Source organism: Cynara cardunculus, assembly GCF_001531365.2.
Source record: "Cynara cardunculus var. scolymus isolate 2C chromosome LG 7, CcrdV1, whole genome shotgun sequence".
Classification (NCBI taxonomy): Eukaryota; Viridiplantae; Streptophyta; class Magnoliopsida; order Asterales; family Asteraceae; genus Cynara; species Cynara cardunculus.
In genome coordinates, this window is record NC_037534.1 from 9,300,527 (window position 1) to 9,326,173 (window position 25,647).

At 37.1% G+C, this 25,647-nt stretch overlaps 2 protein-coding genes across 8 annotated transcripts in view; both read right to left on the reverse strand.

The window, feature by feature from the left end:
* Window positions 1-9,308, reverse strand: part of LOC112515110 (peptide-N(4)-(N-acetyl-beta-glucosaminyl)asparagine amidase) — a 26,591-nt gene extending 17,283 nt beyond the window's left edge. The window contains exons 1-5 of one of the 4 annotated variants that reach the window (XM_025121770.1): window positions 9,064-9,308; window positions 8,798-8,950; window positions 8,650-8,724; window positions 8,444-8,542; window positions 8,278-8,364 (exon numbers count right to left, since the gene is read on the reverse strand). In XM_025121770.1, coding sequence (XP_024977538.1) covers window positions 8,278-8,364; window positions 8,444-8,524 — 168 coding nt within the window. In that variant the 5' untranslated portion in view covers window positions 8,525-8,542; window positions 8,650-8,724; window positions 8,798-8,950; window positions 9,064-9,308. The other 3 variants (XM_025121769.1, XM_025121773.1, XM_025121772.1) reach the window with 3 other exon arrangements.
* Window positions 9,309-10,358: 1,050 nt separating this feature from the next.
* On the reverse strand, window positions 10,359-24,505 carry LOC112516037 (protein CELLULOSE SYNTHASE INTERACTIVE 1-like). 4 transcript variants are annotated; one of them, XM_025123071.1, is made up of 8 exons: window positions 24,422-24,505; window positions 23,903-24,058; window positions 22,596-22,669; window positions 18,393-21,432; window positions 13,804-16,348; window positions 12,549-13,003; window positions 11,453-11,569; window positions 10,359-10,782 (listed from the first exon to the last, which is right to left on the reverse strand). In XM_025123071.1, exons 2-8 carry the CDS (start codon window positions 23,969-23,971, stop codon window positions 10,642-10,644), a joined length of 6,441 nt encoding a protein of 2,146 aa, XP_024978839.1. In that variant the 5' UTR covers window positions 23,972-24,058; window positions 24,422-24,505; the 3' UTR covers window positions 10,359-10,641. The 4 variants fall into 4 exon arrangements, with proteins under 4 accessions (XP_024978839.1, XP_024978842.1, XP_024978841.1 ...); XM_025123074.1 differs by having other exon boundaries at window positions 23,842-24,058; XM_025123073.1 differs by having other exon boundaries at window positions 24,351-24,505.
* Window positions 24,506-25,647: the final 1,142 nt, after the last annotated feature.

Genomic DNA, 25,647 nt, shown 5'->3' on the forward strand with positions numbered 1-25,647 from the left:
AAGGGCCTTTAGAAACAACTTAACTTTATAAGAAATTATGATAAAGATATGTATATATCTGTATACCTGGCTGAAAATTTGGGCTGTTACAATTCTCCCTCCCTTTCGGAGATTTCATTCTCGAAATTTTTACTCGAAAAGGTGTGGGGACTTATTTCGGGTTTCCGGTTCTACTTCCCATGTTGATTCTATCCCATGCTGACACTCCCAATGGACAGATTAAGGACACCTCTTTATTTCGAACCTTCTTAACTTTACGTTATGTGACGGCTATGGGCTTTTCTTCAAAATTGAGTTTGTCATTAACAGTAATTTCTTCAACCGGAATCATGACATCCCTTTCGGCAAGGCATTTCTTTAAATTGTACACGAGAAAAGTGTTGTGTATTCCCTTCAATTTTTCTGGCAGTTCAAGTTGATATGCTACTTCTCCTATCTTTTCAATTATCTTATAGGGCCCAATATATTGTGGTCGTAATTTACCCTTTTTGCCAAAACGTAGAATCCCTTTCCACGGTGATACTTTTAGTAATACCATGTCACCAACCTGGAATTCAATAGGCTTTCTTCTTTTGTCAATGTAGCTTTTCTGCCTATCTTGTGCGATTTTGAGTCTTTCCCTTGTTTGAGTAACCTTATACGCAGTTTGTTGGATAATTTCGGATCCAGCTAGTTGCTTTTCGCCAACTTCCATCTAACAGATGGGTGTTCTAAATTTCCTTCCATATTGAACTTCATATGGGGCTGCCATGATGCTATTATGGTAAGGAAAAATCAATATACTTCTAATGTCGAATCAGGGATTCTTTCTTTTTCTCTTGATTCTTTTTCGATCGAGATGTATTGATCCTGTTCATGTTTTCATACCTGGAAAGTAGCCCTGGGGCTATTTATAAGCGAACTCGATAAGAGGTAGATGGTTATCCCAATGACCTTTCAGGTCAATGGCATATGCGCAAAACATATCTTCTAATGTTTGAATTGTCCTTTCACTTTGACCATCAGTTTCAGGATGATATGTTGTACTCATTTTGATCTGTGATCCCAACTATTTCTGGAAACTCTTCCAAAAATTTGAAGTAAAACGACGATCTCAATCTGACACAATTGATATTGGTACGCCGTGTCCCGAAACAATCTCGTCAATATACATTTTGGCTAATGTTTCTAAGGTTTGTGTTTTTCTTATCAACAAAAAGTGTGTTGTCATGATTAATCGATCAACGCTAACCCATATAGCAACAAAACTTTTGGTTTTTTTTGGCAACCTTGTAACAAAGTCAATATGTTCCCATTTCCAAACAGGAATGTCTAGCGGTTGTAACTGTCCATAGGGTCTTTGGCGTTCAATCTTAACGTTTAGGCACGTAAGACATCTTTTGACATAATTAGCCACCGACTTTTTCATTCCTGGCCACCAATACAAAGTTTTTAAGTCTTTGTACATCTTACAGGTTCCAGGGTGGACTGAATACTTGGATTTGTGTGCTTCATCCATAATTACTTATCTATAGTTACCTATTCTTGGAACCCAGATTCGTCCTTGAAACCTTTTGATTCCTTTATCATCAGTTTCCAACAATTTAGCTTGCCCGAAAATCCTTTCTCCCTTCTGATTGTCTTGCTTCAATGCTTCCTATTGTGCTTCTTGAACCTTTTCCAACAAGGTGTTTGTATCCACTAAATTTAATGCCTTAATTCGAATAGGTTTAGTTGGCTCTTTCCGGCTTAAGGCATCTGCTACAACGTTAGCCTTCCCTCGATGGTATTTGATTTCACAATCATAGTCGTTTAATAATTCTATCCAAAGCCTTTGCATCATGTTTAATTCTTTTTTATCGAATAAATACTTGAGGCTTTTATGATCCATGTAGAGTACCATTTTATACCATACAAATAAAGCCTCCAAATTTTCAAAGCAGAAAGTACTACAGCTAATTCCAGATCATGTGTCGGATGTCGTTTCTCGTGTTCCTTTAATTGGCGTGATGCGAAGGCAATTACTTTACGTTTTTGCATAAGCACACATCCCAAGCCTTGTTTAGATGCGTCGTTGTACACTGCAAAGTCTTCTATTCCCTGGGGCAGACTTAAAACTGGTGCGCTACATAGCTTATTCTTTAAAGATTGAAAAGTCGCTTCTTACATAGCTCCCCAATCTAACCAGTAAGCTTTTCTTGTTAATGTTGTAAGTGGAGTTGCTATCTTAGAGAAGTCTTGAATGAATCGTCGATAGTATCTAGCTAATCCAAGAAAACTTCGTACATCAGTTGCTGATCGTAAGGTTTCCCATTTCATTATGCACCCTCGATCTTGCTTGGATCTACCACGATACCTTTTTCATTAATAATATGTCCTAGGAACTGGACTTCTCGAATCCAAAATTCACACTTCAAAAATTTTGCATAAAGTTTCTCATGCTTTAATAGTTCCAAAGTCATTCTCAAGTGTTGCTCATGCTCTTCTTGTCTTTTGGAGTAAATGAGAATATCATCAATAAATACTATGATGAATTTATCTAGATACGACTTACATACCCGATTCATAAGATCCATAAACACAGCTGGTGCATTTGTCTGGCCAAAAGGCATGACCAGAAACTCATACTGCCCATATCGTATTTGGAATGCGGTTTTCGGAATGTCTTCTTTCCATACCTTTAACTGATGATATCCTAATCGTAGGTCTATTTTTTAGAAGGAACTTACTCCTTGCAACTGATCAAACAAATCATCTATTAGTAGTAAGGGATATCGGTTTTTAATCGCAACCTTATTGAGTTCCCGATAATCGATGCACATCCTCATAGTTCCATCCTTTTTGACAAAGAGTATTGGCGCTCCCGAAGGTGACGAACTTGGACGAATAAATTCTTCGTCAAGCAATTCTTGTAGTTGTTTCAAAAGTTCCTGTATGGAATTCTTGTAGTTGTTTCAAAAGCATGTATGGTGCTCGTGCTATGCGTACTACTCCAGGTACTAGGTCAATATGGAATTCCACTTGTCTATCAGGTGGTGCTCCGGGTAATTCATCTCGAAATACCTCTGGATATTCACAGACTACTGGCACTTCCTCTAATTGTTTCCCTTCTTTCTTTGTATTTATCAAATATGCTAAATAAGTTTCACATCCTTTACGTATACACTATACACTTCCTTGCTTTTAAAACTGAGATAAAGTTGAAGGGATTCTTTTTGCGACTACTATAAATCATTATTTTCTCACCATACTTACTTTCAATTTTCACTATCTTCTTGTGACAAACTATAAGAGCTTGATTTTCTGATAACCAATCCATGCCTATAACGACATCAAATTCACTAATAAGCATTGGTAGAAGCTTAATAGTGAAATAATGTCTGTCTATTTCTAAGGAGCAATTTTCATAGACTTCATCTATACTCGTGATTCTTCTATTTGCAATTTCTATTTTATCTTTTGGTCTAACTTCTTAGATGTGCAATTTAAATTTTTGTAAAATTTTGTAGACACCATTGACTTGTTAGCTCCATAATCAAATAATATTTTGGCAAGCTTTTTATCAATTAGGAAGGTACTTGTCACCATGTCCGGTATTTCTTTCGTTTCCTCAACAGTGAGTTGGAATATCCTTCCTCTGACTTTTCCAGCTTCTGGTTTGTTTCCACTAGTGGTTGTTATAGCTTTTTGCACATTCTTGGGCTTTGGGCAATTGTACACAAGATGTCCAGTTGAACACAATTGTAGCATTCCTTTCAGAACAATTGCTAGCCATATGACGAGGTTGGCCACATTTATAGTTCACCTTGTTGCTCATCATACACTCTCCACTATGGTTCTTATTGCACTTAGGACAAATTGGTTTATCAGCTATCCTTGTACTATTATTCCTTGCTTTCTTGAATGTTCTGCCAAAGTTTTTGTCTTCAAACTTTCTTTTTTCGTTTGGTTGGCGGCCATTGGGCATATAACTATCTTTTTCAGCTAAAATTGCCAAATCAATAGCTTCTTGGGAAGTCTTTGGTTGAGACATATTGACCAATTGTCGTAAGCCCTTGCTTAAACCATGTATGAAACGATCTACCTTTCGACCTTCTGTTATTATCATGTCAGTTGCAAATCGAGACTTTTCTATTCCACAGATTTATTTCCTTATTCAAGTTTTATAAATTCTTCCTCCGTTTTCACTCGGGTATTTGGGCAATACCTTCGATTAACTAGATGTTTGAATTCATCCCATGACATCGTTGTTGCTCCTGTGATACCTCGGGTAGCCTGAACGGTTTTCCACCAATGGAGTACATTCAATTTTAACTTGGCGGAAGCAAACCTTACTCGTTGATTGGGGGCACATTGACATGTTTCAAAACAATTTTCCATGTCATCAAGCCAATTTATCGCAGCTATAGGTCCTCCTTTCCCTTCAAATGTAGAAGGACTAGCAGTTTTGAATGCTTTGTAGTCGCATCCTCGAGTTTGACCATTATCAGGTTCATGTCGTATTTGATTTTCTCTGGTTGTTGCTCCATGTACTGAGCTTTGGTTCATAACTGCCTGAACTAGAGCTAATATAGTTGGTAGACTCTCCTGGATGCTTTGAGAGATTTCTGTTGCTATATCAACTCTTTCAGTAGGATTGACTGAATTTGTTGGCCTATCCCCTTGTGGGTTTGCTCCATGTCTACTTCCTTGTCTTGTGGTCTAGTATTCTTTGAATTGTTTCTATTTGTCCTTCGCGTATTCATTCTACAAAATAATAACGTAAGAATATAAAGATAAGTTTCGATTTCATATAGGTCATATATCGTACAAAATTGGAACATTTGGTACAAAACTTAAGGAAATGATAAACTTTTCCTTCTTTTTTTGCTCCTATATATTTATATTCGCATATATATATATATATATATATTTTCTATCTGAAAATTATAAAGGTCATGATGGGTTCTTAAGAAGTCTCTAAATTGTCATGCCGGTTGGAGATTGAGGGTATCTTTCGCTGGGTGATGACATTTCTTAATCCATAGCTTAGTCCTCTTTGTCATGTGTGTTGCTTTATAAAAAGCGGATCCTATCCTTGATCCTTGTTATGATGGATCTTTTAGCAATCTTTATCTCTTGTTCATAGATTATGCATCTGAGTTCGAGTTCCCAATTTTTATTATCTCATTCGATTGCTTGTTCCCGAATCCGTTCGTATTCTTCAATACCTATTGTACCATAATCCAATTTTCAATTTCTTCGTCGACTCGTACGTCCTTCTCTTGATATACATAACTAATTTGATCTTCTAAGATAGTCTCATCATCGGATATGCAGTTATCCATATCATAGGCTGCCATAATAATAAAAACATATATCTTTTATGTATATTCTTGGGATGATGATTTTACAAAATTAAAGAAAATAAGAAATGAATTTTTTTCCTTTTTCACATCCCTGTTTATCGATACTAATTAGTTGCTTCGCTCTTATATTATCTATTATTATTTTCTTATAGTGGATTTTCAATCCCTTCTATGTTTCCTTTGGGCAGGGAACCTATAGTCTCTGGCAAAGGAGTTCCTAATAACATGGTTGGCATAAGCCAATTCTTCTTGTAATCGAACAACTTGGGCCTGGGTTTGATTTAGGGGTTGGAGAGTTCTTTCCGTTTCTTTCCTTGATTCCCTTAATTTATCTTCCACAGTTACAGTGTACAATTTGATCATATGTGCTTCCTCTTGTGCCATTGCGCACTGATGGTTGCTCTCAGTTATTTAATCCAATAAGGCATTGAAGTCTGCTTGGGTAAATCTGGTAGGATCCGGGAAATTTTCTCCTACTACGACCGATGCAGCTTCTAGCATAGCTTCTAAGGGAGGGTGCGCTATGTGAGGTAGAGATGTAACTTCTTACTGCCAATACAAGTCCTCCCATGGGTATGAAAATATAGTGTGGTCATTTGCATCAGAGGCCACGGAGTTATTTAAAGTTGCATTAGGATTATTTGGTGGTTCCATTGGGTTGTACTCGAACTATTTGTTCAGGTACTTGATTCAGAGGGTTTAAGATGAAATATGGGTCTTCATACGGTGATTCAAGTAGCCACCCATTTCCATACTCAAACAAATCTCCTTCGTTCCTCGTAGACATCTGTAATGGGTTACAAACCCTTATAGAATGTATGCTAAAAATGTTCTTCAAGTCTAGGTTTGTCTAATCTAAGGCCAAACTTAGTTCACTTGAACCAAAGGCTCTGATACCAACTTATGACATCCCGTTCCCAGAGGTATCGTCCTTTGCCCTTAGTACAAGTGAATGAAAAAAACTTCATATCTTAAAACTTTTATTTCATTATAATAGAGTTATTACAGCAGCGGAAAAGCGGAAATGCGGAAATTTACAACTTATAATATTCTAATCTTAGAATAGCAACACTTGAGCTTGTTCCTACTCCTTGATTCCTGAGATACATACATGAATACGTAAGCTTTAAGCTTAGTGAGTAGTTATGTTTCATTATATAACATTCTTTCCAAATGGTTAAAATAATCCTTATAAACTTTCATGTATAAAACATTTCTTTGAGATCTCATGGTTACTTGTTAAGTAAACCAACTTCTCACAGGTTCTTTAACCTCAGGTCCACATAAAGGCTGCCAATAACGTCCGTTTGCAAGAGGTACCTTCTTTCTATATCTCGTACGTTGGATATTTTAAATGGTTATACTTTTAACATGTATAAAAAATTTCATATACCACATGTGCATCATGACATAAAAGGTGTTCTTTGCCACATAATCATAACATAACTTTTACAAGAAGATATAGCAATACTCTTTCATGCATAAAACATTTATATATATATATAGCATGTATGTATCCTAGCAAATCTCAGAACGTACTCACCTTATTTATACCCTGTTTTGGGCTTTCTAACTCACTTCTTAGTCTTTACTTATTATTGTTTTTAGGTAGTGTTCCAAATCTTGGCATGAAAAAGAATGAGCCCTTTAAGCTTCTATTTATAGGATGTATGACATGCTTTAAGGAACTATTTAGCTTTTCAACTTGTAAATTTCTAAGGATATGCCACATATGTACTTGTTCATTATTTTCTTCTTTCCTAGCCTTGCCTTCTAATGCTTTTAGGGTTGCCACAAACTTTTTTCCTCTTACAACTCATTCCCTAGGTTTGCTTTGTCATAAGATTTTTGTGGCTCATGTTGTTTGTTTATAAGTAGCTTAGTAAGCTACTTATGTGCTTATTGGTAAGTAGCTTTGTAAGCTACTTGTGTGCTTGCTTACTTATTTATCTCTATAATTAATATTTTTTTCACTAAAAGATGTTGTTTATTTTGTTTTAGTTCTTATATTAAGGACCTTTAGAAACAACTTAACTTTATAAGAAATTATGATAAAGATATGTATATATATACATATATATATATATATATACCTGGCTGAAAATTTGGGCTGCTACAAGAAGCTTAAGCGCATGCCTAAGAAATCTGATATTAATATTGCTGCTCTAACATCTAACTACATTTAGCTTTCCTATAGTTGATGTGCCAATGTAATAATATGATGATCATAATTTGATATAAGATTCTATTATATTCAAATGGAACTAACTCCATGCAAAAAATCGACCTTCAACATAAACAGAAGTGAATTGCAACAAGTAAAAGAAGTAGGTTGTTTAATCCCGATTAACATTGTGTAAATATGTTATCATATTCATACTTGATTGCCAATATTAATCCTTGTTAATATGGTTGAACAACCAAAAACAGATCCAAAAATTATTTCAAGTGAGCTCAACAATATAGTGGCACCGTTAAAGACCATAAAAAAAATTACGCTACACCGGAACAATTTTGTGTTGGTATGGGACTGCTTACTAAATCTCCCCCTGTGAACAACTGTTTAAAAGATTCCTGAAAAACGACGTCGATTAGGCAACGCCAAAAACCTAGATGGCCGCCTAATCCTATCTTTAGCGAAGTGGGAGATATATACGTAATCTTCTCTTGTGAGTAATTAAACCTAGTAATTACTTTACCACAGCAAGTTTTCATGCTTGTGGTATAACATGCATAAAAAAGGACATGCTTATAATGATATCTTGTGAAAGAAGCGGGAAATACTTTAGCCTCTTCATTGTCAGGTTAAAAAAGTATATATCAAGTTACTTCCCAAGAATAAGCATGTTATAGATTTGTTTAGCTGCAACAACATATGTTTAGTTATGTTCCAAACACAAAAGTTAAAGGTTATTTCAGTTCACAAGAAACAAGATGGAAACTTTTTAACCTTAGCTAAAGCAACCAATGCTTTCTCCTCAAGCTTCTCCACAGGTACTGTGTTCCTTGCTGCCTCCTGGCGATGTGGGTCTTCATACTATAAGGAATAACATCAGATGAATGTCTTCGTCTACATCATCTTCATTAGGTACAAGGCCATAGAGAGTGAAAATTACCAGAAGAACCTGATCAACATAAGGTCGAACCCTCTGTTCGAATTGCCTATTGTCTCCTGTAGCAGTAAACTGCTGAAACATAAGTGCTTCTTCTTCTGCCTGTTATCATAAGAAGCAGTGTCAATGCATAATAAATACCAACTTTAGACAACTAATTCCTTCTCTATCAACTGTAGGAGTACGAAATTGTTAAACAAACAGCTAACCTTACACGATGAAAACTCATTTAACAAATATATCTTGATGACAGAAATGCCTAAGTTTCAATAACATCTACAAACCTGTTTTCAGCATATCGGAAATTTAATAATGTGCTGACCACATAGAACGTAATCAACGGTGTTGTTTCCATACCTGCAACATTCGAGCTAGTTCTTCGTCAGACCTCACTATTTCAGAATCCAATTGAGGGTTTCCGTCTTGAATCGAAACCAACCGAAGTTTATCGGATATTGCCATGAGATCAGAGTCATCGGAAACAATTCGATCGTCGGCACCTCCAAATATCTTCAATTATAAATTGAATTAATAAACAATAAACATAAAATCCCATACAGATACAACTCATTGATTAAGGAGATCCCAAATTCCCAGCAGTAATTGAAGAGAAGTAAATCGACCTTTTGCTGATCTGGAGGAACTGCAGAAAGGGAAAACAACTGGAATTTGAAGACTTCAAAACCATCTTCAGTTTCGTAGTCGACATCAAAGTTGGAACCTTGGTAGTGAACAAGGAACTTTTTAGCCACCATAATTTCCACGGGATAATTGGGATTGGGATTAGGATTAGGATTGGGAAGAAGACAACTCGGTGAAGTTGAAAGCAATTTCAGGCGATTCCAAAAAGGCTGATTGGCTTTGCTCCAAAGGTAAGGGGTTCAGCTCAAATCCAATGACCAATAAAAATCCGATTGGCGGCTATGTGCAAAGAGCATGTCATTAGTAGGGTTGCATAATGGGTTTGATATCTAGGTTAATAAAAAATATTCAGCCGATTCCTATTTATATCCTTACAATGGAAGTCACTTGAAGAAGCAACTATCTAAACTTCGTTGGTATTTGTATCAAAATTTTGACTAATCCTATCGATCTAATTGGTTGGCAGTACCATACCAACTGTTTAAACTTGGTTGGTACATGATATTAGAATTTTGACTAATTCTATCAATCTAACTGGCTGGTAATACCGTACCAACTGTCTAAACTTGGTTAATACGTGATATTAGAATTCGTTTATCATGGTCATATCATACCATTCCAACTTATTTTTTAATTACTTATTAATTAAAATTTAATTAATAATACAACATATTTTGATTTTTAAAGTTTTAATTATCTTATTTTCAGTTTTGCTAAATTATAAATATCGATTTATATATACAAAACTTGATTAAGCTCATTCGCCTAACCTCACCAACTTTAATAACTTGTTCACACCTCCACAACCCATTATCACCTCTAGTCGTTTGTGTTAGACTACTTGTGAATGCTTGTATTATATAAAGATTATTTGAATTCATGTATAAGTAGGAATAAGTTATACAACACATATAAACATGTCCTCCAAATGTTCGATAGTTTTAGTGTATCTAAATCCCGTTACTAAAGATGTCAATATACATAAATTAATAACTTCAACTTTTGTGATGTTGGTACAAAACCAAACAAGCCGAAGGAAGTTGATATTCACAATGACTCACGGCCTCCTCCCTCCCAAAACCTTCCTCTTCCGACCACCCTTACCTCCGCTCATCTTATCCGGTCTGAATCCATCCCGCCCCCATTTTACAATCGCATCCCCTTCTCCGGAAAAGACCGGTTGTAACCCGTTTTTTGTTCATGACAACGAAATTTGACTACAATATTATTGAACTTTGTTACATAATATGAATGTGATGCAAATGAAATTAGATATGATATAACATAAAACAATATATAACACATAAAAGTTGTGATTGTAAGCAATTGGCACATAAAGAATAAATTTCACATATCTCACAACCAACAAACGAAAAAAAGGCCAAGCAAACACATGTCGGTTGGTCGGATCATAACCTCCGATGAACGAAATACAAACTAGGTTACAACAGAATGACAAGAAATGGTTGTTCTTGAAGCTATACTTTTAAATCTACAATAGAACAAGCTCAAATCTTTCAAAAATTATATACAACTCGGCTGGCTGGCTTAACGATAAGTTACTTGTTTGACCATTGAAATTCTATTTCGAGATTTCTTGACGCACCGCTTTTGCTTTCTGGCAGCAAAGTGTATTCACCAGCCACCGCCCCCAGCATCACAACTCGGTCAATCTGTATCGTTACTTTGCCAAATGAACTCTGCCAAAACAAAATCAGTTACGCGTATAACCGAGCACATAGTTTTGTGAAAATGCATCAGGCTAATAATGATATATGAACAATTAGGTCATTTAGCTTCGAAATTTTCCATAAAATTGAAAAGTTGCAATTTTTATGGGAGTTTTTGTAAATTTCATAGGACAGAGAACAAATCTATGGAAACAGCTGCTTTATCCTTTAAGGTAGAGGAGATGTCTATGTATATCCTACCCGCTAGTCTATGATCTCGAGCGGGATATATTGGTTTGGTTTAGCAGAGAGAACACATATTAACGTTCTTTTTGCTTTCTGTATGTCCTTGTGGAACCTCGTTTACTGTTTTCTAGTCTGTTTCTTTTTTCAAAAGCTTTTCGTGGTTTATTTTTTTGTCCCGAGTTCCTCCTTACTTTTCCGAACTTTCCTTCCAGATATTTTACACACTTTATGTAGCACTAGGTTTTTTTACCAAAATCTTTTTCAGAACACTTTAGAAAGCCAAGGTCTTCACATAAACAACTGCTCTACTTTTTGGAGTAGATAACAGGTATGTGTACATTTCTCCTCACAGACCCTACCAAGTGTATTTGGTTTGGTTTAGAAAGGCCAACGGAAATTAGAACAATCAGTATCTATATTGGATTTAGAAACTAGGTTATGCTGAAAGACTTACCTTCCCCATCTTGCTTTTATTTTTGCATGAAATATGTAGCTTCTGGCCTTTTGGAGGGCTTTCGAAGGACCAAACAAAGTTCTCATCCCACTCGGGATTAGGGCCTGTTGAGACAACCTGAGAAACAAATTGAACGAGAAAATAGAGCTTGTTAAGATTAACATGTGGATGCAAATTACATAATATGAAGTAAATAAGTTGTGTCTTTATGGTCGATGCAAGTAGAGACAACAGGAATTCATGAACAAAATGTGAAGAATAAGCACAGTAAACAGTGGAATATGAGATGAGCAGTTGACATAAGTAAAGCACCTAGTAAATTATATCCATGAATTTAAAGAAATTCAAGATCACATATTGTTCATGCATATATGTGAACAGGTATGTGATATATATATATATATATATATATATACACACACATACATAGGTGTCTGAATTTAATATACAACAGAAGTAGAAAACATGATCATACTCATCATCAAGCCCAATGTTGTAATTTAACATAGATTTCTCCATTGCCTTGTTTCCTAAATCATCCTAGATGAAAGAAGTTTGCTTTACTTTTAATTTAGTTTTACCCCTATATTCTAAATATGTAGTTACAAAAGTTACTTTTCCTTTTTAGAAATCCATGAGTTTCCGGCTCCCCCTTTTGTGCAAAAAGACCAAATTGTTCCTCTCATATTGTCTTCAACTATGGCCACGTTTAGCAACCATGAGCTAGCTTCTTTTTTGAGTTTATTTAAAAGGTTCCATTTAATTAGCCATAATCTAGCTTTTTGAGAACTACCTCAAGTAGCGGTTATTCGTTTAATAAGCTCCAAAAGCTTTTTTCCAATTTTACCACTTATATTTTTCCAATTAATTTCCAACATATCCTTTTAGGTCATTTTACATTACCATCTAGTTTATCAACTAGTTTTTACCAAACATACATGACTAGTTTATCAGCCAGCCGCTAGCTTATCAGCTTGTTTGCCAAACACGGCCTAACTCCTCAAGTTAGGAGCAAAGGAGAACTACTTAACCTAAGTGCAGAAATGAGGGCATAACTAATATAAAAGCAGGAACCATGTTTCAATAGGGAGCATACCTTGGTTTGTCTTGAAGGAGTGTTGCCGAGTGTAAGCTTACAGTAGACACTTGCATTTCCCACAGACTGTTTCATATTGTTGCCGCGTTTAATTATCACTGTTAATGTCCCGGGTAAACACTGCAACAAAAATTCAGCCTTCTCCTGAAATCGAGGTGGACCTGATTGTATCAAGTACTGCAACAAGGGTATCGCATCTGCAGCAGCATTTGATTGGGATCTAGAGACTTCAGCTGGGCATGCCGACCAAGCTTGCCTCAGAAGAAATAGTGCATCTAATGCAGCTTCTTGAGTTGCTTCTGAGCCAGTCTTGAGAGATGTCACCAAGTGTGGAATGCTTAAGGTTGCAGGTTCGGAGGCTCTTAATCGTGGGAAGTTTCCAAAAAGTGCATTTAGAGCTTTCAAATACTCCTCATTTACTGTTCCAGTAGCCCATAAATCCTTTTCAATAGCAGCTGCAGAACCATTCAAAATATTTAAGAAATGAGCTATCAACATATTTATAACAAAATTAATCTATTATACTTGATGGAAGTACAAACCAAATAAATCATCCATATTAGGAACTCCAAGATTACGTGTTTTACACATTATAAATGTCAGATAATCAAGATTCATCATTTGTAATTGACTTCGTATTTTTTAGGGGTTCTTTCAAATTTCCCCATCTTTTTGTTTACAAGCTAAGTTTGATCTGCTGTCAACTTTTACCATATTCTTAAATCGTTTTCTTCATCTTTCCAGACAACCACATCAAAGCTTATGAAATAATTCAATTTTCAATTAAATTGCTAGGCAACATATCAAGTATCAACTGAGTACTCAATTACATACAACTGAAATAAATAAGTTCACTAGATGTTACATGCCTAACAAATTTTACAATTTAGTACTCCAAATAATATATAGATTACAGATTTTACAATTTTAGTAATTATATTTATTTTTACAAAGCTAATATTTGCAATGTATTTTTTATTTTAATTTCATGGAAGGAGGGCGGAACCTCTAGCAAACCTAATTGGCTAACTCTTTCAGATATCTTATTTGATAATACAGAAAACAATGAAACAAATCCTTTCCTCACTACCACAAATTCTTTCAGTTTAGAATTATTAGAGAAAATGTAATGTCACAAGCCATATTATTTGTACTATCTAATTTTTTATCTTGAATATTTGCATATGGATACTAGTTAAAATATAATTATAAATGTGAAGCAATTGTAAATACAGAGTAAAAGCAAGAGTTTTACCCGTTATAGCTCTGACAGTCTCGCTGGAGGCGTACTCTTGGATGGTGTTGTTAGAAAAGAGAAGCTTAATAAACATTGAAGCCTGGACTGATGTATCGGTATCACTTGAACCAATCAGATCAAGTACGACTTGAACACCTCCAGCTTCTGCGACTGCTCTTTTATTTGAGCGACTATACATCACAAGATTCTGCAAAGCACATATAGCTACAACTTTCATTTCTTCTGAAGGTTGATCCTCAAGCAAATTCACCAAAGCCCGGCAAGCAGCAACAGCATCAGCAGATCGCGCTAGAGTCTCATTCTGGAATAAATCCCCAAGAGCAAGAGTTGCCAACAATCTAGCCTGTTGAGCTTGTGTTTGTGGATCCAACAGGTACTGCGATAGTGGTAGGATAGCTGATTTGGTCGCTTTGGTTTCTCTGATCTTTACGTTATTCAATAGCACTTCCAGAAGCCTTGCAGCAGTTTCCTCACACTGATGGCATCTAAGGAGTTCCAAAAGAGCCTCAATTGCACCACTTTCAGCCATTGCTACAGCACTGCTGGAATCATCACTTTCCAGGACTAGAAGAGCATTTAATGCACCAACTACAGTGCCTTCAGAGCCCGACCGAAGCAACCGTACCAACACCGCTATAGGTACTTCCAAATAAAACTCAGAACTGAACTGCAGAATACTAGAAAGGACAGCAGCAGCGGATTCCCACAATGCATGAGGAAGAGACGGATCAGCTAGCAGTATGACTTTGGACAGTTCAGCTACGCCACCCTCTTTTGCAATTTCGTTAGGCCAAGTTAGTGCAATGCTAACAAGAGCCTTTACAGCTCTTTGCTGCAAAATGGGAATACCAGAACCAAGAACACGCATTAGTGGGCCAATTACTTGCTGTGAAACARGATCTTTCTGATAATGTTCTTCCAGAAGCAGATGAGATAAAAGCTCGGCTGATAACTGTTGCACTGCTGGAGCAGGAGAATCCAGTAACGGAATGAGTGGTTCAATGGCTTGGTGAGAAGTTAAAGTATAATCAGCACGGCACTGTGGATGCTCCAAGATATTCACTAGAACCTGCAAAGCACTATGCTGCCCATCAGGTCCAAACTCTGGTTTAGTTAGCAACAAGAAGAGGGGTTCAACAACTTTTGCTGCAGATGGACCTTTCGCTATTGTAGCATTGTTCGTTAATATCCGTAGCAATTCCGCAAACGCAGCACATAGAAAATCCGGTGCTTCGTGGAGGATATCAAGTACACTCTCAATCACACCAGCTTTCACCATTTCCATCTTACAGGAAGGTCTATCTTTTCCCAACTTAACAAGAGCTCTGGAACTTGCCTCATGAAGCATATAATTTTTGCCATAGAGAAGGCCTACAAGGGGAATTATAGCACCATGTGCAGCAACTAGTTCAGCCAAATTTTCATCATCCACGAGTCTATCCAGTGCACGGACCACTGAATGCTGCGCAGAACTTAACTCAGATACGAGCAGGGAGATCAAAGGCTCGACACAGCGAGCAGCAGCAATTGTCGATCTGATTCTTGTATTTCCAAAAAGTACACAACACAACTCGGCAGCATCCCCTTTCAAGTCCATTGAACAATTTGATGAAAGAATCCTACAAAGAACATCAACTGCATTCAGCTCAACATCTGCAACAGCAAGGGCTCCTGATGGGTTATCACTGAGCAGCCTAACCAGTGCAGCAATAGCAGCATGCTGCTCCTTTTCCAAACCAGTATTTAGAACTTCCACCAAGGGTTGAACAGCTTGCCTGGCAGAATCTGCATTTCTAATGTGATCAGCACAAAATAGATTCTCCAGTGCTTTAGCAGCACTATATCTTGCACCCCTTCCACCCAACCGTAAGACCGCTATAAGCTGACTGACAGCACCAAATGCAGACTCATGTCTCCGTATTTCAGCGGTGCTAAATAGGATTCCCAGTAAATCAGTAGCAGCTTCTTCGGTGGCATCTTGGGGACCTAGTGAAAGATACTTTGTTAATGCTTCCAAAGCACCAGACTCAACCATAACAATCTTATTTGAGGGACTGTCATTTCCAAGCTGAATCAGAAGCCCAAGTGCCAGAAAAGGTGCCCCTGGACGATCTGGGATTGGCTTGAGTAGATCGACAAGAGCAGGTATTGCCTTCCTAGAAGTAGCACCAACCCTAATATCATCAACTCTGAACAACCTCTCAAGACCTACCTGCTCTGGATAGGGAACCAAAGAAAATTCTTCTGACAACTGCAAAAGATCGCTTATATCAGCATCAGCACATCCAAGCAATGAAATGAGACCGATTGCAGCCCCTGAGTTGGCAACAGACAAAAGTGTTCCCCTGCTTCCGTTGCAGACTAGACTTGCAGTAGCTTGTGCAGCAAAATACCTATTTGCCGACTCCTCTGACCTCAACAAGCTAGCAAGGGTAGGTATGGCTTTCATCGTCGTGTTTGCACGTATAATATCTCTGTCTTGAAACAAAATTGCTAGTAGTAATGCACATATCCAGATGCTGCTATCCTCATTAACATCAAACTGCATGAAAGCTATTAAGCATTAAAGGTGGAAACAGTTGAGTATAAAAATTTACAATTTGGGTTTTGCGATTTGCCAAAGATGCATTATATCATTACTAGGAATGATAGCAATAACAGGGGTCGAACTGGCTGAGACAAAAATAAGCCCATTACATAATAATTTGTCTTATGACATGCCTCAAGTTGGAGCACATAGGTTGATCATGCCCAACCTTCCAAGTATAACAGAACTAAAACTTTAGAACAGAAGACAAGCAGAACAGAAAGTTAAAATTCAAAACTCCAACAAGCTCGTGCCCTTATATAGTTTATTTAGATGATACAGAAAACCAGAGTGGGAAAAATCAACAACTGTTTGCATTAGCAGTAACTGAGGAGACAAATTGGAAACACGATTTTGAACAATAAATCATAGTATTTAGGATTTGGAAACAATATGAATTACTGAGGGAGGATTCTGAATATACACTATATAATGATGGACCCATGGGCCTGAACATATAGGTATGTGAAAACCCTAAAAAGGCAACTGCTGAGGGGGATTCCAAACATGGGACTGAACATATAAATATATGGAAACTCAATAAAATGTAAACCCTATGATATATATACATGTCTAATTATCTAACACTCGTCAAGTTGGAGCAAGGAGATCATATAGGATCTCCTTGAGGCTTCACAGACATTCCAGCAAGATGTAAAGTGGTTCTATAGATAGAGGTGTCAAGGCTGTCTAGAGTGCCAGCTGCTCAAAAGATGGTCAAAGGTCAACATATTGTCCAGACCCCCAGGTGAAAAACCAGATTTGCAAAGATGTCTACAGTGCCAGCTGATCTATGACGACCAACTTTGCGGTCCTTTGGTTGTCTATCTGAAACAGAGTTGCAACCCAGGAGACTTCAAAACATTACATATCAACGGCTAATTGCGTACCACATTATTCTGATAGGAGAACTAACAGATTGAACACCTCATTGCAATCAATGAACCACTTGGAATTCTGATGGAAGATCTGATCAACTTTGTGAATCAACAACTTCCTAAAAGAACTTTGACTAGTGAAGGATGCTGTGACCTCAGAAGTGTACCAGGATGTTTATGATGTCGGCTAGACACAGATGACAGAAGCTTTCTTGAAAGTCCAGCAGCCTCGAGATGACAACTCATCTCAATGTCAATCCAGGAAACAATCGCCAAACTTACATAACACACTACAAATAAAGGTGGCATGTGTAGTGCTAGTAGAACACAGACTATTTTTTCTTTTTCTTTTTTTAATTTTTCTTTTTTGTTGTGGGGGGGCTAGGATCTGCATCTAAAGATGTGACTAAGAAATCATAATACCATGTAGAATATGGTTCTCAATAACCAAAATGAGAAGAAAAAGACTGCAAAGCAGGCCAATGGTTGAAATTATGAAGCCATAAGAAAAATGTAGAGGTAAAAGGTTATTTGAAGTGAAATATGTATCATGTATTTCTAGCAAGCAAGTACCATCAATTGTGTTAGATTTAGTACATCTAAACTCCTTGAAGAATTTTAGATTGCTTCAAAGTCTATTACATATTGCATAACCAGCAAGACACTTGCAATAGATAACTTATGTACTCACTTTGCCCAATGATAACAAAAATGCATTAGAATGGTATAAATTATCCAAACTTATGTATTCAATGGGTCTATGCAGCAGCTAAGACTCTGATGGTATATATGCTGAAATCAGATCCAAATGTCAGAGTATTAGCGCCTTTAGTATCAACATCAAATTATTAGTATCTGAATTTAACTCATAAGAAGTTCTAAAACTGGCCTTGGAATACAAAACTTTTAAAGCAACATCCAGAAATTGGGTTGTGTAGGCAGTTTTTTTTATATAGAGGGGGGAGCCCCTCCTATCAAGAGGTGGTTGTGTAGGCAGTTTAGCCCTTGTACACTGTAACAAAGTGTTCATGTCACCAGCTACCATTCCTGGTTGGGAATGTGCTCTAAAACCATGCAGATGAGAAGTAGAATTGGAGGAAATAACAAACTGGAGAATATACCTGACCATACTGTGACAAACACTGAGAGATCCTCTCAGTCAGAATTTCTATAGCTCCAGCCTCCATAATTTCAACTTTACTTTTGTCATCATGACTAGCAAGAGCTGATAGTAGCCATATCGCGATATTAGTGCTGTATATAACAGATGTACTGGTCTCTTTTTCAGCTTCTTCAGAACCTCGGCAGATACTAATAAAATCTCTATCCTCTGTGTCTCCCAAATGAGAAGATTTTGGCAAACTTAGCATTAAGACAAGGGATTGAATAAGACGGGCATGCAATTGTAGTTCATGGAGATCCTCCACAACTCGTTGAATATTTACTTTTGTGGCACAAACAAGAAGTGCAGTTCCACCAATTTTCACTGTTTCATTTGAGGAAAGAATTACCCTACTTCCAATAGATGCAGTGCAACCAGAGATATTTGTGATGGCATTTCCTAGAACTACAGACTGTGCATGACAAAGCCTTGACAAAATTTCTATTGCCTTGTCTTGTAAGAGAGGAGTCGCGCCAGCAATGCATGAAACGATGGGGCTTATGCTATCTGGATATTCAGTTAGCACTGCCCATGCAGGTTTGATGTGCCCTGATGATCCTTTCAATCTGGATAAAATAGCAAGTGCATTTAGCGTCTCTGACATGGCAACAGATCCACAATTAGTGGATTTGATGAAAGATACCAGTGCAAGAACTGTTCCAGTGCGATTTACGTAATCTGTTAAGGCAGAATCTGTTTGACGTGAGTCAAGAAGTCGAGCAATCGCTGCTGCGGCATGGGTCCTTCCTGTCGCCTTACCTTCATGCAGAACTCTAGTAGCAGGAATAATAAATTCCTCAGGAACAGCCTTCTCTGAAACTTCAGAGTCCAACAAAAGGTTCGCTAACGCACATACAGCCTGTTCTGCAACTTGCAGAACTGAAGAGTTTGCAAGCGTCAGCAATGGAGTCATCGCATCCCTAGCAACAACCGCAACATCACGGTTCTCTCTTATAGATAAAAATATTGCAGCAAGGCATCCAGATGACTCTGCCAGTATGCACTCAGATTCAGAATTTAGGAGCTTCATCACAGACCAAAGAGTCTTAACAGCGATGCTGCTTTCGCGCAAGTCCTTTCGCGCATTAAAAATTCCAGCAAGAGCCAACGCGGACTTGGCGCGAGTCTCTTCTTTTGTAGAGCTTAAAATCTTAATAATCGTCTCAATTGCATCATTCGAAGCACTACCTTCACGCAATAAATCTGTAAGTGGGGCTGCAGACAGCAGACTTTTTAAAGCATCTAAAACATAAACCTTTGATTCAGGAAGATCACTGGTTAGCAATGCAGTAAGTTGACTTATTGTTGCCGTGTCTGATTTGTGAATTAAGTGGTTTAAAGTCTTTGCCGCAATCTCTTTCCCGTTTGAGCTTCCATTCTTCAGCAGCCACAACAAGGCGGGAACAGCATCAGCACTCTCAACACATTCTCGTATATCTTCACTGTGATTACAGAGGTTACCAAGAATTGTTGCAGAATCTTCCTTGGCTTTTGCAGATCCAGTCTCAAGAATTTGAACAAGTGGGGGTATGCCACCAGCAGCGGTGATGGCCCATTTGCTTTCATCATTCTCATTAGACAGAAGGCAAAGCAATGCAACAGCACACTCCTGTTGCTGCTCTGATGAGAGCCCAAGAAGAGAAATCAACATCTGAATTCCCTCACGACCCTGAAGAGCATGCCACAAACTACCTTCATTGTTGCAAAGAATAAGTAGGGATCTTATCAACTCATCCTGAACTTCATTGGTTGCCATTGTGATCAAACCAACCAACAAACGTTTTGAATCAGAATTAGCAAGTTTGCTTGAGAGTGTAGTATTTCCATACAAACTTGCAAGAGCTTCTATAGTGCGTTCCTGAACTAGAAATGGCAAACGAGGCTTAAACTGCTTAACTAGTGTCAACTCAACATCCAGGGGATCCGATGCTTTACTAGTTTCTGCTTTGCTGTCATATATCATAAGAGCAGAGGCCAAAGCTCCTAATGTATCAGCTATCTGTGCAGGTGAAGTGCATGATTCAAGGCTTTGACCAAGGCTTGAGATGACATAGGACAAGCCTCCAGAGATATTTGCAAGAGCGCACATTGCATTTTCCTGTAGAGCTTGGGCATGCTCACCTTGCATAAATTCCTTTGAAGGAGCTATTGTAGCATTGATAAGAGAAGGAATACCATTAGAACTGGCAATCTCTCTCCTTGCTTCTTTGCACTGAGCTGAAAGAGATTTTAGAGCTGCTGCTGCTTGTGCTCTCACTGGAGCTTCATTACCAGGCCCTAACAGCTTTAGTAGTAGTTTTGTAGCCTCAGCATCCACTATCCTCGAACAAACAGATGCATCCTCCATCATCATGCAAGCCAGTAGAAAGCAAACATTTGCTTGGGTACTAGATTGCTCAGCTGTAAGTAGCTTTACAAGTATATCTTCTCCTCCAGCTTGGATTGTTGCAGACCAAAACCCTTCGGTGCTGCTGCAAAGATTTCTTAAAGCACCAGTCAACAAATCATCAACTAAATGTCCACCCTTGAGCCCCTTTTGTAGTTGCTCCCACAACACTGGCACAACCCCTTCAGTGGAAAAGATTTTGGAGCCAACATGATCTTTGGCTCCACCTTGAGAAACAGCATATATGGTCTTTGCAGCTGCAATTCTCCCTTCCACTGAACTCGACTTAAGAAGACCGAGAAGGGGAGGAATGCAACCCCCAAGCAATACTTTGACCCGTAGTTCATTCTCCTTGCATAATGAGCCCAAAACCGTAGCTGCTTGCAACTTTACTCCAAGTGACCCTGATCGTAGAAGAGACACCAATACTGGAACTGCCTGAGAATGAGAACCAACAGCACTAAATGCATTTCCACGTGTATCTATCAGCTCTAGTAACTGCCTCAAGTTAAACTCTTTGTCTTGTGCAGATAATGAATTTTGCCGCAACTGCTCGATGCATTGGGCAACGCTTGCTAATGTCCCATCGGGATCCTCCATGTTATTGCCCCCTCTGCAGTCACGAAATAGAACACTCAACATATATACAGCTGGAGTATCATGACCCAAATTTTTAAGATAACAACACATCTTGAAATATATTGTATGCCCATCTACAGCAGATGCAAATAATATGGCATACAAAGATCAACTCTACAAGTAATTTCAAGAACAAAGCAGCTGGAAAAATCACAAGCAAAGTCCAATTATGAAAGGATGCATCAATGAAGTTACATTGAAAAGAAAGGCTACTCATCTATTAGCTAAAGCTTGGCAATTACATAAGAATTTCATAATCTTCCATGAAAAACACATTCAACACAAAAAAGAAATAACATAATGGATGAGACATCCAAAAAGAGAAGCAGAATAATACATCAGCAATGAAATTCTGCATTCGCAAATATTCAAACCATTTTCATGGTGTACGGCCAATATCTCATTTGTTGATCATTATATATCAAGAGGTGCACACCAATACCTCAATAGAAAACGATGGCCAGCACTGAACCTTACAAATTCCGCATCCTTTATCAGAACTAGTTTATGAAGTGTGTGCAAAAGATGACCACACAAAAAAGCAGCAACAGACTTCCGAAATTTAGAGAGAGAGAGAGAGATGAATAGAAGTATTGGTCTGCATGATTGCAACAAGCACAATGGTACAAATTCTCATTACAGAAATTGTGGTTTGCAATAGAAAGTTGGGAAGTCTTAAGTTCTATCATTCTCTGTTACCCAAAAAGCATTTTTTCTATCAGAAAACAGATTAGTGAGAGTTAATAGCCTACCTAACTTTATGAAATTTAAATCTTGCAAGTCACCATTCATATTCTTCATTACTTATGATATTATGATTGCCACTTGTACTAGCAAATTTGGCCATCTAAATATACACTTGACCAAACAACCTTGATCAATGAGCATGACAAATTGACAATATGGATGGAACTTCAAGTAAACTCCAGATAAAGAGGCCCAAATGAATCTTGCATATGCATGACTAAACACTTGTAAAAGGACACACCATTTCGGTCATCCATACAAGATGTAGATATTTTTTCTGGAAAGAGAGGATACATATTTGCAACAAATAACTGGTTCCAGTTTACAAATAACCAAAGAGATAACTAGCAACAAATTACCTAACAAATTGCATGAAGTAATTAAACTGACCTTGAACTCATCTTTATAAGGGAGTGCGGAGTTATAGGTTCTGTGTCATGAGGTCTAATATCCCCACTCCTTTCCTGCATTTGTGAAGGAATAATAAAATTATCAATATTTGTAAGATATAGCAAATTAACATTAAAATTTTTCTGTAGGGCCCAATCACTGCGATGAATAACAAACTATCATGATATTTCTTTACTTAATTTCCCAAAGCCCAGCATTTTGTCTTCCCCTTGAAAAGACACAGATGTTAGCTACTTTAATCTGTTGAAATATTGTCCAGCCTTCCAAGAATCCATAAGTTTTATAACTGTTACATGGCAAAACCATTATGGTACTTTATTAATTTACTGTCAGCAGTCCATTAAGAAATGAAGAACAAGAACCTCCCATTTGAGGGAATGAAACACTTGATGCAGGCAGGCTGGAAGGCTATGGACTATAAAATAAGGCGTGCAAAGTTCAAGGGGTGACCTAGTGCACCAAGATCTGGTTTCCAAGGATTGGGAAGGAAGTGTTTGTATACAGCCTTGCCTTGCATTTTGCAAAGAAGCTATTTCCATGACCCAAACATATGGCCCTTGTCATAAATAAAAATCCTAGCCAACTGCTATGGCTGTCCCAGACTAAAGAATCATAGTAACTGTCACAAAATTCATAATCCGGGGTCATAACAAAGTAAAATTTTATATCGTGCAGAGACACCTGAAGCAATTTAGCAGCTTCTATGGTGACAGTTAAGTGTCAATCTTCGTACTCGATCAGTTGAACATTATCCAAGTCTAACGGAATAGCAGAAGGAACGAGAGGTAACATACAGTAGAGAACAAGCGGTGTTCTCAAGATACGACTTATTTGTTCTTCTCTTTTAATCTGCTTTCTTTTACAAAAAAAAATGTAGAGAAGGTACACTAGAGAGGATTCCTTACAGTTACATTAGCCCCCCTCCCCCAGCGGCATGTGGCACATCCAATCAGAACAAAGTCCAATTTATATAGCATTCATATAGGCAACAATTACAATCTTCCTCTATTGCACATGCAAATTAGAAAACAAAGTAGAGTTCACGTGGCAGTCTCATGAGGTGTAAGATCCACATAAAATACAAGTGAATGCAATTGAACCATTTATCCTGTCTTGTTCCCAACCATTGTGACAAAATCCAGCTATAATTTATATTAGCAAACCGGCAATGACAGAACCAGCAACCCAAACTTCGAGCATTGAAGGATAGATTGACAATACGTACTCATATTATTAGTATAAAGTACACGACGTCAAGTAAATGATTGATTAAGAGGAGTAAACACCAGATCATTAGTGGCAAGACTGCTGCCATTGCTGCTGGAAGAATACGCCCAACCTACAGTCGCCGCCATCTTTACTGTAACAATTCGGCTCTTACTTCAAAGCAGATCTACCTCCAACTCCGAATCCCAGTCAAAAATTAAAATTTCAATAGCTGCCTGCAGAAATCATCCAAAAGAAACTCGTTAATTCCATCACAAATTTACCTAATTGAACCTTTAACTTCAAAATTCATCAGGCTCCAATAAAACCAAAGTACAATTCTTACGATATGCTAAACAATAACACTAGATCAACTATCGTTTCCGAACTTCAAATACAATTCGCTAAACAAAGAAGTAGATCAAGTATCGTCACCATAATTCAAAAACCATTTGGTTATCAAATTCAGTCAGTACAAGTCAACAAATTTGTAACAATTGAAATGCAAGAACAAGATCCAAGAATTACTGTAGAATCAAGAACAGCAAAATGAATGCAAAGAATGTGGAGGGAAAGATTGATGACTAATTAGTTCTAACCACTGTGGGGCGATCGAGGGAAATAGATCTGCTGCTTCTTTTCTCAACGCATTTGATGGATTTCGTAGTAGAGAAGTGAAGAGGAAGAGAGGTGATGTGAGAGAGAGAGAGAGATTAGGAAGAGTCGAAGGGTGGTGTGAGAGTATATCACAGAAAGGTTGTGTGGGATACCACCAGCCACCGACAGTTCACATCAAGTTGCTGATGTGCTTAACCCAAAACGTTGTCTGGTGGTAACAATGCTTCCTATTCCTTGTCATATCAAAAATAAAATTAAGTTCTTAAATGATTTGGTATAAAATAATTAAGTGGTTATAATGATTAAGAGATTATTATGGTATATGGTAAAATAAAATATAATTGTTTACAATGAAATTAAGGCGCTCAATGTTGAAGGGATGTCCATGATACAAAATCATTCAAAAGGTTTTAGAATCATTAAGAGTCAGACTTTTTTTGTTAAACATGATTCACCTCTTAACGATTCAAATGTTGTCTCTTAATGAAACTATTAAGAGATAAACAAACAATCCCTAAAAGGTGATATCTTTATAATTACAAACCTAAATTGAATCTGATTTTTTTTGTCTTTTAGCTAGATTGTCTCCAAATGGGGGAGATACCACTTGCACAGTTGCACTTGCAAAGGTAATAATATTTGGGTAAATCGTAAAAATGAATGGTTAGGAGACCAATTCACAAGGTTCATATTGTGAAACAAATATATGTTATTCGATGTTTTAAATCGTTAGTTTTAGATAATAAAAAAACATATAAAATCAAGGTTATCGCAATCATTTGTTAATCAAGTAAATAGTATTAACTTTGTTAATCTATCAGAATCTTTCATTTTCTTCTGATCAAAAGTTGTGTTAAATGTGAGGTTATAATCTATACTATATTATAAAGCATTTGACAGAACTCTTAAAAATCATTTTTTAAGCATGAAGTACTGTTTATTGATGCATATTACAAGTAAATTGTGCGTAAGTACAACTTATTAAAGTTTCATGTTTGAATTCGTGTAACTAATTGCAGATAAACATAATCAAATAGAGGATAAATATCTCATTTTAAATATAAAAAAATCTAAAATATAATTAGAATAATAATTGAGTTTTAACAAACTAATTAATTATTATTTTTATAAAAAATTTATATTATTAAACAAAAAATAAAAAAATGAGTTAAAAAAATTGTTGGTCCCAAAAGGGTCTACAAGAATA